General features: G+C 43.8%; 1 protein-coding gene across 2 annotated transcripts in view; it reads left to right on the top strand.

Annotated features, from left to right (window-relative positions):
- Positions 1 to 14,424, top strand: part of pappaa (pregnancy-associated plasma protein A, pappalysin 1a) — a 154,457-nt gene that overhangs the window by 12,291 nt on the left and 127,742 nt on the right. For both annotated transcript variants that reach the window (XM_017723163.2, XM_037533561.1), the window contains exons 2-5: positions 476 to 768; positions 1,401 to 2,170; positions 13,450 to 13,595; positions 13,907 to 14,200. In XM_017723163.2, coding sequence (XP_017578652.2) covers positions 476 to 768; positions 1,401 to 2,170; positions 13,450 to 13,595; positions 13,907 to 14,200 — 1,503 coding nt within the window. The remainder of the gene's footprint in view (positions 1 to 475; positions 769 to 1,400; positions 2,171 to 13,449; positions 13,596 to 13,906; positions 14,201 to 14,424) is intronic.

Below are 14,424 nucleotides of genomic sequence, written 5' to 3' on the forward strand. Positions count from 1 at the left end.
TATTTGATTGCTAACTCAATGAATTGTTCAACTTTGTAACGTATCGTACTTCTAGTTACCTCACCTACCTCACTAGCTGGGTAAGTAGCCACAGTCTTCGTGAATACCTGAGCAAGCTTATACTGTGTTTAGGTGCTGCTGTTGATGTGCTGCTGCCTTAGCACACATATGGCATAACATGATGAAGATACTCATTGCCGTAGAGATTGCGTCTGCTGAAAATTAGTAAAGAAGAAAAGAAATGAGGGTGGAAAATGTAGGCGCCTTTGGGCACATGATAAAATAACTTTTCACAGGCATCAGGAAATTATTTTTAAGCAGTCAGAAACCTTCAAAGTAAGGGACCTTCCCGTGCCCCTCCAGAGCTGTACCCTGCTTTATGGACTGCCTAGACTCTCGACGAAAGTTCACACCACTGACAGAGTTATCATTCATATATTTCCCTTTTTATACATTTGCCCTCTCTCTTACCCAGGCCTCTTCGATAAGTGCTTCTATGCCTCAAGTGATCGCGGCTGGATATTGGGCATAAAGTCAGTAAGCGACCATGGCAACCGGGACCCACGCTTCTTCTTCTCCCTCAAGACTGACCGAGCACATAAGGTGACCTCCATCCACTCCAACGCCCGTTACCTGCCTGGCCATTGGGCCCACGTGGCAATCACGTATGATGGGCTCTATATGAAACTGTTTGTGAATGGTGCTCAGACTGCTGTTAGCAGAGAACAGTCTGGAGATGTCTTCTGCGCTCTTACCAAGAAGTGTAAGGTAAGTCTGTGGTTACTTTTCTATGCACTGGCTGAGTTTAAATCATTGAAAAAAAATTGAATGTCCCTCGTTATAAGTGGAGATTATCAATATGCAGATATTTCTAGTGAGTTGTAGGTTGAGCCTTGCATACTGTGCTGTATTTAAATACACCACAGGGAAATGATGGTTTTGGTCCCCTCAGTTTATAACATGTTCTCCTAAACTGCCATCAAAACATGTCATACCGCAACTGAACAGCATGTTTTATCTATTTGTATCCACTTGTGCAAAAGTTAGCAACTTTATTGACGGCTCAACTCTGTCCATCAAATGTTCCCACAATAGTGCACGATTTCTGAGGCCTGTTCTTTTCTGACTTCTTTTCCTGGAGTTTGTCTTCACAATAAAAATAGACGTTTTAATTCTATGATCCAAAGAACAGATTGATCTCATCTTCATATCTAACTTTAAGTAACCAAAATACTTGCAAGAATGTCCATAATCAGCTGGCAGAAATGTATTGTGATACCTGTAGCCTTGCTCTATTTACTTGTAGTCTCTCGCCTCGAGTCAGTAATGTTTACAGACTTGGCTTAAAGTTATCTGTGTAATTGTGTAAACTGGAATATAATCTAATCTGAATCCCAAAGGTGCTGATGTTGGGCGGAAATGCCTTGAACAACAACTACCGTGGTTCAGTCGAGCAGGTCACCCTGTGGCGTCAAGCCCTACCCCAGCATCAGATCATAAGGCACATGCATGGCTATGAGGACTTGCAATACCAAGCTGACTTGGTCATCCGGGAGAGTTTTGAGCACCCTGAGCGCAAGTGGCTTCCGGTGAAGGATGGCAGTTTTCCGCAGCCGGACGATGGCCCTCGGGCTGGTCTTGGCTCTCTGGACACCACACTGGAGCCCCCAGCCTGTGGCCAGACCATATGTGATAATGTGGAGGTCGTCCACAACTACAACCAGTTCTGGAGCTTCCGTCGGCCTAAGACGGTGCGCTACCGGGTGGTTAACATTTTTGACGATGAGCTTCGTCGACCCACTGTCACCGATCAGCAGATTCATCTGCAGCACCAGCACTTGAACGAGGCCTTTGCCATGTACAACATCACATGGGAGCTGACGGTTCACAACGTCAGCAACTCTTCGCTACGCTGCCGGCTGGTGCTAGCCAACTGTGATATCAGTAAGGTGGGCGATGAGGACTGTGACCCTGAATGTAACCACACCCTGACAGGCTTTGATGCTGGCTACTGCAGGCCCAGGACCCGCTGTCCGAATCACAAGCTGAAAAACGGAGTGTGTGATCCCGAATGCAACTGGGATAACTACGAGTACGATAACGATGACTGCTGCAACCCCAACGTTACTGATGTGACCAAGACCTGCATCAATCCGGCGTCAAATTTAAGGTAAGCCTGAGGTGTCGATCCTGTAAAAGTGTTTTGTTTTCCAGTGATATTTAATAGTACTTAATAATTCAAAGTGGAATTCAACATAGATTATTCTGTATTGGTGTTGAGTTTTCTGAGGGATGCACTGGCATTCAACACTCCCTCTTTACCAAATGGCCAAAGAACTAGGGCATGATTGACGTCACCGTTCAGAAATTAACTTAACTATGGGAATTTTACTTGTGGTTTTAAATGTAATAGGCTGTTATAATCTTTCAGTTTTGCTCTGAGTACCTTTTAGACATGTTGTGACAAGGCTGACGGAGCCAACTTGGCAAGCAAATTCCATACACGAAAAACCATTGCCATCCATGGCATTCCAAGTGGGACATAGTTGTGCCCTCGCGTTTCCCGTAGAACAGCTTTTCTGGCTGTTTCGGAGCCCCATGAATCATCCCATACTTCAGAGAGAAAGCCATATGCTTCCTTCAGTGACAAAAAGCAAAGCTAAACATTTTTCTTCCCCTCTTTTTCCTGCTCCGCTCTCCATGTCTCTACTATTTAGAGTAATGAACAAGGACTGATGGTGACAATTATTCCCTCGGTTGTCTAAGTGCAATTACAGCTCGCAGCAAAGTCTCCGTTCTCTTATTGCTGTGGGACACTCCTTGTTTTCCGTGCTCTCCAGGAAAACTTCTAGAATTTGTTTGCGTCCAAGGGGACTTGCCCGCCTTCTGCCGTGAGCTGTTGTACTAGAACTTTTAAAGGTCGACAAGAGCATTTGCAGTTTTTTTAAACCAAGAATACCTGAGGTCACTGAAGGGGAAGCACAATATTGTTTCACAATTCCTCCTTGTCTGGATGGCGGTCTTGTTCAGCCTCGGCTGGATCCGCAGAAGATCCCTGTAGTGCAGCAGCTGTTGCTAATATTGAAAAAGCCAGCCATGTACAAAGCTACTGGGTCCACATCGCTTAAAGTTTGAAGATTTACTGCATGGAAGCAGTTCATGTCACTGTTTGCAGAACATTACTTCACACTACTTTGGAGGATGAAAGGGATGCAAAGCAATAGCCGAGCAACTGAATACCAAACAACGTTTTAGTGGCTGAACCAAGTTCACCATAGTTGTGCATGTACACAGCCAGGCTGGTAGCTGCCAATCAGAGGTCTGGAATCAGATGCTGTCAATAATTGCTGTTGATTTATTGATGAACTCAAACAGTGTAGATGTAAATGTTATAAGCTTGACACTAGTTGACCGCATGCCATAGAAAACAGAATTGTCCTTATTTAATATTATTTTTGGAAAAAATATGCATATGGAAACGGCTGAAAAAATGACCCGTTTTGAAATGTTTTTGTGATGTCACAAAAACTAACACCTTTATATTCAACGACCAGGCATAACATCATGACCACCTCCTTGTTTCTACGCTCATTGTCCAGTTTATCAGCTCCACTTACTGTATAGCTGCACTGTGTAGTTCTACAGTTACAGACTGTAGCCCCCATGGACCCTCACAGAGCAGGTATAATTGGGGTGGTGGGTCATTCTCAGTACTGCAGTAACACTGATATGGTGGTGGTGTGTTAGTGTATGTTGTGCTGGTCTGAGTGGATCAGACACAGCAGTGCTGCTGGAGTTTTTAAACACCTCAGTGTCAATGCTGGACTGAGAAGAGTCCACCAACCAAAAATATCCAGCCAACAGCGTCCTGTGACCACTGATGAAGGACTAGAGGACGACCAACACAAACTGTGCAGCAGCAGATGAGCTGTCGTCTCTGACTTTACATCTACAAGGTGGACCGACAAGGTAGGAGTGTCTAATAGAGTGGACAGTGAGTGGACACAGTGTTTAGAAACTCCAGCAGCACTGCTGTATCTGATCCACTCATACCAGCACAACACACCACCACCACGTCAGTGTTACTGCAGCTATACAGTAAGTGGACCTGATAAGATGGTCATCGCTGTTTGTCCACCTATTCAGCCGAAAGCATTTTAGTGTTGAAGTAGTGTTTCAGCCCACTCTGCTCCTTGAATGAGACACAGTACAGGCCAGCCAATCACAACAGATCTCATTTACATATTTCAGTCTTAAAGGCAATGCCAAGAAGTGACTGATGGATAAATAAGATACTGTCATTATCCACTGTAGCAATTTCTTGATGGATGATCCACCGTGAGATTTGTCTTTGTCATATGAGGCATTCTGGATATTGATTTAATTAAACTTTCATTCTTGATGTTGTGCAGATTTCCCAATCATTATGGAGATATCCACAGCTTCGTTCATCATTCTGGAGGCATTTGGCATTTCTTACCCTTTTCCCATAAACTAGTTAAAACCCATGAAGCTGTAGAGTTTTAACATCAAAACAACATCAGTCTCCAACAAATAGCTTTTGTATTAATGGAAACAGTGACTTTTGAACGGTACAGCATTTGTGACACTAACTCATTGTTCTGATGTAGAGAACAATGGACTGGATTGTGTTTCGTATTTACATTCGGAGGAGAAAGTACAATAATCTTTATTCTGGAAACCGATTCTAGGTAGTCATTTTAATTTATTCCAAATTGGCTTCCAGGCAGCGTGGCACTTTTTTAGGATGCAATTGTCAAAATTACTGGAAATATTTGGCTGAAATTTGCAAAGATGAACACAGCGAGTGAAAACACAGCTCTTTTCCTGTGTCCAAGTCAGTGGGAACCATATTCCAGTAAATCCAGTAATATCCTTGCATTTCTTTGCTGCTCCATAATTGAGTTTCTCAAGGGAACAGCAATGTTTTCTATTAGCTCTTTTTGAACCCCCTCCAGTCCATAGAGTTGTCTCCAATCGCATTCCGAAAGTACTTCAAATGACTCTGTGTGCGGGCTGCTAGGTGACATCAGACTCGAAGGGGGGAAAAAAAGCAGGTGGTTTTTCCCCGAACGTTATCCCGTTCCAATCATCAAGAGGCCATTTATCATCAGACATCTGATCCAGTTACAGAAATCAGCGGTTGGCAAAGCCCGGGCTTTAGATTGAAATATTATGAGTGACGGATGAAAGATCATTTCTTAGAAAGATGGAACGAGAGAGTGGCGGAGTGCAGGAGGAGAGGAGGCGGGAGGAAAACGCGAGCAGGAGATGAGCTCCCAGAGTGGTTGCTTGTTTTTGTTTGATTATGGTACGTCCAGGGAGACTGACCGAAGGCAGTGCTGCAAACATTCTTCGACATTCCTCCCTAATTGTGGAATTCTGGATGAACGTTTGTGCGACATGCATGGGGGAAACAATGGATGGTCTGGGGTTTATTTTTGCAGACCCGGAGCCTGTTACCAGTTTGCTTGTTTAGAAATCTGGCTAAAAGGAGAGCCGGGGCTTAGAGGCTCTCGTCCAGCACAAAGGCAACAGCAGAGCATTGAAAAATACAAATGATGCCTGCCTTGTTTTTGCAAAAGCTACATGTTTTGTTCCATTTTCTTCACATTTTGCAGACATTTGTGTGTTATGAGCGAACGGATAGTTTGAAACACATTGCCGAAAAAGTCGACTACGCTGGAAATTCGTGTTTTGGGAAGCCAAGGTTTGAGTTGTATGTGGTGCTTTAGGTTTTCCTTGTAGTAACAGAGCATGGGCACAACCCAATATGATCTTTTTATGTAGTTAAGGGCATGAACTTCCACTTTCTTCAATGTAGCAATGTGATTTGCAGATTTCATTGTAAGTTCAAGTGTTTCTTTTCACTCAACTTTTGGCTGAATTGTTGAAAAATGGTAGGTGCTCAAAACAGTACCTTTTCATTTGTTACAGATGTCTGTTGCTTGTATAAGGAATAAACTAGCAATGTTAGGAATTCCTCAAATTTTTATTTTTTTTCTTTCGTGGCATAAATCCGTTGTTGAATCATGAAATGCTCCATTCCAAACAAGCTTACAGAGTCAGTGGTGGTAAGAACCATGTAAAAATGACCACAGGTGAGGTTCTTAAACAAGTTCGCAGCTTGATGCTTGACGCGTTGTTTAAACACAATTCTGAAATAAGATTTTGGCATATAAGGTCATTTTTCAAAACCCATTCAAGGTAGAGAGGTGGTCAAAATAGTCCCCTTTGTAAGAATTTTGTACAATTTACCAAAACTTTGCAATTACAAACATTACTCACAAAAACTCAGAAGGCTAGCGGCTTTGGATGGCACGTAACATGGCTACATTTGCACTATCGATATTGAGAACCCTGACTCCAATGAACACATCTGTATGGAAATCTGTAAAGGGGTGTTAGAGCTCTGTATAACGAACCAACTCTAACAGACTTTATCTACATCTCAATGGCTAAATTACTCCAAAATATGAGAAAAAAAGATGGAAATCCCTTTTGAAAATGATTGAAAATGCTTCTGAGTGGCGCAACCGTCTAAGCGCTGGCCCTGTCATCATCAAGAGATCACGAGTTCGATCCCTGGTGATGCTACAGCCGTCCATAGCCGGGAGTCCAAGAGAGCAGAATTGGCCTTGCTCTCTCTGGGTGGGTAGGATGGTCCCCCCTTCTCCCCCATCACTCAATGCGATCCTAGTCAGCGTAGGCGTCTGTCAGCTGATGCAACAGATCTGGCGATTGGTGCTTTCCTCCGAGCACGTTTGGCTGTCCAATGACGTCGCATCAGCTGCAATTCAAAAAGAAGTGGTGGCTGGTTTCACAGGTCTCGGAGGAAGCCTGTGCTGCCTTCACTCTCCTAGCGTCCCAACTAGTGGGTGGAATTAGAAACCACTAAACTGGGGAGAAAACTGTGTAAAAATTTCAAAAGTATTAGGTTGCGCCTGCTCTTCCGAAGCTTTACAGTCCATGTATTGCACTAAAAGAAAGAAATCTTGATGTATCTTGATTTACACTCACTGGCCATTTTATTAAGTATGTTTAGTTGCTTGTTGACACAAATAGCTAATCAGCCAATCACATGGCTGCAACCCAATGCATTTAGGCATGTAGTGGTGGTCAAGACGACTTGCTGAAGTGCAGACCGAGCATCAGAACGGGGAAGAAAGGGGATTTAAGGGACTTTGAACATGGCGTGGTTGTTGGTGCCAGACGGGCTGGTCTGAGTATTTCAGAAACTGCTGATCTACTGGGATTTTCACACACAACCATCTCTAGGGTTCACAGAGAACGGTCCAAAAAAGAGGAAATATCCAGTGAGCGGTCAGTTGTGTGGACGAAAATGCCTTGTTGATGTGAGAGGTCAGAGGAGAATGGGCAGACTGGTTCCAGATGATAGAAAGGCAACAGGAGCTCAAATAACCAACCAGAATCTCTGAGGAACGTTTCCAACACCTTGTTGAAAGTCTGCCATGAAGAACTACGGCAGTTCTGAAGGCAAAAGAGGATCCAACCTTTCACTACCTAATAAAGTGGCCGGTGAGTGTATGTATTGATTTCAATCTGTGAGATGCCGAATGCATCATCGGCCATCTAGGTTACAGATGGTAAGAAAAACGTCTGTCCATGGAGATTAGTCATAGGTGAAGGGTGATAGCACCTCAGCAGTTCCCCTGTCATCATGTCCACAACTCTCTCTGCACAATAATAGATTCATGGGGTTTCCCAGGCTGCGAGCAGAGGTCTCCTGACATGGGCGCTCGCTGCGGGTGCTTTACAGTCGGCTGAGGCCTAAGCCCCACAGCCCGTAAAGCTAACGGACATTAATGGCTTTGCCTTAATGGAGCACTGTGGTGTAAAACGGCCTCTTAGTACGTCGCTTTAAAGGCACAGCACCCTCGTAAAAGCACCTGTCTCTGGAGCATACACACGGAGGCCCCAGCCACACACATACACACCTGCTTCCAGTGTCCACATGTTTGTTTATTAGGTTGCTGTTGGTGACAGAATCAGTTAAAGATGTTTGAGTCAATTATGTTGCAGTTAATTACATTATTTACAGTCAATGACATTAGTTTTCTTATGGAAAATGACGTAAGTACGCTTATGGTCAATGACATCCACCGTTCAGATCTTTTTTTTTCACACACAAAAAGTTAATTACCAATAGCAACAAGATCAAACCTAGTGTCCCTTAATACAGTGAAGCAACAGGCACATGAAATAATAATTTGTGATGCATGCAGCATCAGTATGACGTATAGTCTTTGACAGTTTGAATTGTGGTGTGTCTGCATTTGGTCAACAAGGAACAGTTGAATCATTTTGCCTGCAAAATTAAAAAAAGTATTGAAATTTATGCCAAAACTCTGGCCACTTTTTTACTCCCACCAACCTGCCAACATGGGCATACAAGGCAAATTAATGGCCTTGGGTGTAAATAGATGAAGTCATAACTTGCAGTTTCATAAATATCCTGTTTAAAAGCATTAATGTTGCTCTTCAGAGTGTTCTGCACATTTGGCCTGTTCCAAACAGCTGCTCGCTGATGTTGCAGGTCTGGGGAAAGTTTTTTTTTTTTTTTTTACTCTCGCCCTTCTCTGTTTTCAGGGGTAATTTATAGTTTTGCTCTCACAAACCTCACATTAATTTGGGTTTGTGTCGAGCCGTGTGGGCCTGAGTGTGGAAAATCCTCCCCACCTAATGGTTAGTCCCAGGGGGACAATTGGGTTTAAGCCCTTAGCCCTGTATTCAGGTCACACCTCTGGTCAACCACACATATGATGATCCAACTAGGGCTGGGAAATGTGGCTGGGGTGGAGTCAGAAGAGCAACTGAGCAGCATCTGATAAAGGAAAGCTGAGCATTGCTTACAAATGACTTGCCTTTTCATTGGTTTAGCATATTCTCTGATTTACATCGGTCAGAAGCTTTGCACACTGGACGCAGTTTAAACACGAATGGCCACTGCTTTGTATCTGTAGGTGCCTGGAGACATCCCAGGTCTAAAACCACTTGCTTTCATTTTTTTTGCTTGTTGGCTGTAGCAATTCCAAGGAATATAACCTAATAAATCTTAGATAAGATAGTGTTTGACCTCCAGGTGTCCAGGATTTCTTCTCCATCTCTGACAAATGTACTTTGCCCTGTCAGTAAGCCCTTAACCCACCTCCCTCCACACCCACAGAAGCCCTACAGAAACATTTCCAAGGAAATCATGACATTCCTGACGTTATTACGATGAGAGAACTTATATCATCTGTTGGAGGCAGGCCAAGCCCCCCCTGGACATGCCTCTGTTTTACTTCAGCAGGCTCATTCAGGTGTCTCTAACCTGTCCGAAACACCCCTCTGAACTTTGTTCTCTCTCCATTAATAAAGCCTTGTGAAGAACTTGGCAGAACAGTTATTTAATATCAATCTTTAATGTAATTTCTGAACTGTTTATGATGTGTGGTTTATGGGAGATAGCTGTGCTGAGTGGAAGAATACATGAATTTGCAGTCATGGTCAAGAAACTGATGGTTATGGTATGTGTGCAGTACAGGCAGAATGCACCAGCCCAACTGCTGATGAGGTGCATATTGGGAGGACTGTAGCTCAATAAAATGGACGGCTACTTCATCTTTAAAGTGATCCAGATCAAAATGAGCTTATCTCACATGTTGATCAGCTTGGGGTGGTACCCTCAAGGGGACATCTCAGTACCTTTAGTCAGGGAGCATAGTTGTAATATACACTCACTGGCCACTTTATTAGATACACCTTTCGGACCGTTCTCTGTAAACCCTAGAGATGGTTGTGTGTGAAAATCCCAGCAGATCAGCAGTTTCTGAAATATTCAGACCAGCCCGTCTGGCACCAACAACCACGCCACGTTCAAAGTCCCTTAAATCCCCTTTCTTCCCCGTTCTGATGCTCGGTCTGCACTTCAGCAAGTTGTCTTGACCACCTCTACATGCCTAAATGCACTGAGCTATGGCCGTGTGATTGGCTGACTAGCTATTTGTGTTAACAAGCAACTGTACCTAATAAAGTGGCCGGCGAGTGTAATTGTAGCGAAACCAATGAAACCAACTTCAGATACCAAAGCCACGTTCACATTAGCAGGTTGAAGTGGCACAAATTAGATTTTTTTGCCTTAATGTGACTCGATCTGATGTTTTCAGGACTGTGAGGACACAAATCTGATCTTTTCAAATCTGACCTGAGCCACTTTCATATGTGATCATAGATCGGATGCGTATCCGATTCGTGGCCATGGGACCTAAATGTGAGATCGGAGTTCATTCAGCGTTACCATGGCAGCAGCACCAAACAGAAGTTCAAACCTGTAAACGATGGAAAAGCAGCTCATCTCACCTTTTTCTCCTCCGTCTGGCTCTAATAATGAAGCTGAGAGCTGATCAGAGTTAATGATCTTCTCAGCGAAGCTCGTTCTGCTCGTTAGTTTGTGCTGAAGATGCAGTGAATAAGTCACGTGACGTTACTGAGGAGGACGAGCTCATGAGGGTCAGTTCAGGAGCCGGTTCATCACATTAATGACAGATTCGAATCACTTACAAGTGTAAACCATCATGTCAGAGAAATCGGATTTGGGCAAAAAATCGCATTTGAGAAATGAAGCTTTTAATGTGAACTTAGCTCAAATGTGGCTTTGCTGGTTGGCTACAAGAGAAGATCTTTTACAGAGCTATCGCTTTAACAGTATCGCAGATGATTTGCTGAACTGCTGTCACAACATAGCTTAGCTCCCTCAACGTATGAGCCCATACCTCAAAGCTAAATACCTCACTCGGCCTTTCTTCGAAAAGATGGATTGTAAATAAACTCAGCACAGGTACCAGGTCGTGCCTTCTTTGGGTGCTTTTAGGGATCAGCTCTCATGTGTTGAAATCGGGGGTTAACAAATGTAGCAGGAGGCGCTAGCACAATCAAACATGCCTCCTCCTAGTGTTTGCCCACTTTTCCACAGCTGTAGTGTGTCATCCCCGTGTGTGGTCTCCATTTAGACTAGCTGTCTGGAAGCACTTGTTACTGTCAGCTTTTGCAAACAAATCATCTGTTTTGATCACTCGCGGTAAGCCGTTGGTCGCATGCACCATGTGCGGTGTTTTTTTTTTCTTCTGTTCCCTTAACGTGACACAGTTTGATATGTTGCCAGTTGTTCGATGGCTGGAACCCTGCCAGGGACTTCAACCATGTCACCCTTGTTTGTCAGAGTGTCACTTGTGGGGAGGTTTTCATCTCTGTGACATGCCGTTTCCCTCCCCCTGACATGACCACCTCAAAGGCAGCACCAGGTTTTGGTTTAAATGAGCGTGTTTGGGCTCAAAGCAAATGTTTGGCCGCAATGTATGAGGTCAGGGAGAGGGATCCTGAACTAAGGGTGCACTCGGTGAAAGGAATGCTCGGCAGTGCAGGGGTGCACTCCTATGGCTGGGATTCACATGTTGCACTTGTGGGCTCCCATTCTGTGCTTTTGTCTTAATTGAAAGTGTTATGACCTCCGAGATAAGTGGAAAAACCTGCTGTGGTCAATCTCCAGATAAGTAAAAGGCTAAGGTCTATTATGGTCAAAAGTAACAGAGAAAAATGCTTAAAAATGTCATGCATGGTACTTAAAAAAAGATACAATATGTAATTTTTCCTTGTTCCTGGCACTAGTGTTGTAACATAATCTGTTTTGTTGTGTGAGTGGGTTTTGTAGGCACTTGTAAAGCTCTGGTTTGGCTCTGCTGTCCATGCTGATCTTTTGATCTGCAGACTCACGAAAACTCAATTTCGTAGAGTCTTTGAATAGAAAGCATGTCCAAACACAGTTTCATTCCATGGCAAACCTTTTGGTGAGTGATCTTGTTTTGTGTGGTCTGGCAGTTGATGTTATGCTCAGGTACTGGATTCTGCGAAAAGAGGGATACTGCCCACCTTTCAAATATGTCAAATATGAAGATAAAATGGTCCAGTGAATGTTATGCAGATCATTGGATATGGTTTGTCAGATCTGTCAACCTCCTGTTGGGGGCGAAGATGTTGAGGGACTACATTCTACACACATTCTCACGTTTATGTTGAGACGTAAACATTTCTCAAACACTGAAGCAGTCAGGCTAACATCTTAATGACCTTGCATTTGAACCTGTAACTCTATCAGAGTTATTCACCGATCAGGCATATGATTACAACCACCTCCTTGTTTCTGCGCTCATTGTCCAGTTTATCAGCTCCACTTACTGTTGCTGCACTTTGTAGTTCTACAGTTACAGACTGTAGTCCATCTGTTTCTCTGATACTCTGTTACCCTGTTCTTCAGTGGTCAGGACTCTATAGTCCTGAACTCTACAGCTTCATTGGTTTTAACTAGTTTGTGGGGAAAAGGTTAAGAAACGTCAAATGCCTCCAGAATGATGAACGAAGCTGTGGATATCTCCATAATGATTGAGAAATCTGCACAACATCAAGAATGAAAGTTTAATTAAATCAATATCCAGAATGCCTCATATGACAAAGACAAATCTCACGGTGGATCATCCATCAAGAAATTGCTACAGTGGATAATGACAGTATCTTATTTATCCATCAGTCACTTCTTGGCATTGCCTTTAAGACTGAAATATGTAAATGAGATCTGTTGTGATTGGCTGGCCTGTACTGTGTCTCATTCAAGGAGCAGAGTGGGCTGAAACACTACTCTTACTCTTAGGTCCACTTACTGTATAGCTGGTCTTTGTAGATCTACAGTTACAGACTGTAGTCCATCTGTTTCTCTGATACTCTGTTACCCTGTTCTTCAGTGGTCAGGACCCTCATGGACCCTCACACAGGAGGTACTATTTGGGTGGTGGATCATTCTCAGCACTGCAGTATCACTGATGTGGTGGTGGTGTGTTAGTGTGTGTTGTGCTGGTATGAGTGGATCAGAGACTGCAGTGCTGCTGGAGTTTTTAAACACTGCGTCCACTCACTGTCCACTCTATGAGACACTCCTACCATGTCGGTCCACCTTGTAGATGTAAAGTCAGAGACGACAGCTCATCTGCTGCTGGGGTTTGTGTTGGTCATCCTCTAGTCCTTCATCAGTGGTCACAGGACGCTGTTGGCTGGATATTTTTGGTTGGTGGACTGTTCTCAGTCCAGCAGTGACACTGAGGTATTCGGACACCAAACATGTCTTTGATGATATACTACATTTGTTGCAGTGAGAATATTTCATAGAGTTACTCCAATGTAACTCTGTAACTATAGCTGTTTTATTTATGCGTTATCATATGTAGTTAGGCGTGTGAGCAGAGTGCACAGAAACACCTGGTGGTTCTGTTTTTCACAAGCTGATATGTAGCGCTGTCTCCTTCCTCTTGCTCTGGCCTCCGTCACTAATGTGAAGCAAACACTCCATGTGCATGTCTGAGTTTCTGTCTGTGCCTGCAGGGCCTACATGGACGTGAAGGAGCTGAAAGAGATCCTTCGCCTGGACGGCTCCACACACCTTAACATCTTCTTCGCCAACTCGTCTGACGAGGACCTTGCTGGAGTAGCCACCTGGCCATGGGACAAGGAGGCCCTGACACATTTAGGTACTAATGCAATATGCTTATTGATCCTGCGTCGAGAACAAAGAGCCTCTGCTTTTATGTCACATTGCTTGATTGCTTTTTAAGTTTATATCTGGCACGGTTTGTCGCAGAGGTTCTATTTCCTTGCTTATTGACCCCCATGTGTCCACTGTTGGTGGCTCCGCTGAATCGATTCATCAATTGATCCTGGAAGCTTTGAGTAAATGAGTCATAGGTACCAGCGCTTTGTTTCAACTTTGTAAAGCGAGAAGCTTCCAAAAGGAATGGATTAGGCAATACTGTTTCAATTGATTCCAGCTCTTCTCTTCCAGGGGGCATAGTCTTAAATCCATCTTTCTATGGGACGTTTGGCCACACGCACACCATGATCCACGAAATCGGACACAGTCTTGGCCTGTACCATGTCTTCAGGGGCATCTCGGAGATCGAGTCCTGCAACGATGCCTGTTTGGAGACTGAGCCATCGCTGGAAACAGGGGATTTGTGTGCTGACACAAACCCCACACCTAAATACAAGCACTGCGGAGACCCAGAGCCTGGCAATGAGACGTGCGGCTGCCGCAACTTTGTCCACACACCTTACAATAACTACATGAGTTATGCAGGTAAATCATCATACATGGGTCGAGTTGTTAAATAATCTCAAATAGTCTTGACACTGTATGACATACTGTTATCTATAAAAGCACAAACGAAATTCAGGCTTCATGACTGCGGTTTTAGCTGGACAATGTACTTTTGACCATTTTTATAGATAAGAGTACAACTAAGCTTGGGAGAAATTGAAAGTAAAATTGTGTAAATTTGATGTTTGGTCAAACCGACTTTT

Source organism: Pygocentrus nattereri, chromosome 23 (assembly GCF_015220715.1).
Source record: "Pygocentrus nattereri isolate fPygNat1 chromosome 23, fPygNat1.pri, whole genome shotgun sequence".
Lineage (NCBI taxonomy): Eukaryota > Metazoa > Chordata > Actinopteri > Characiformes > Serrasalmidae > Pygocentrus > Pygocentrus nattereri.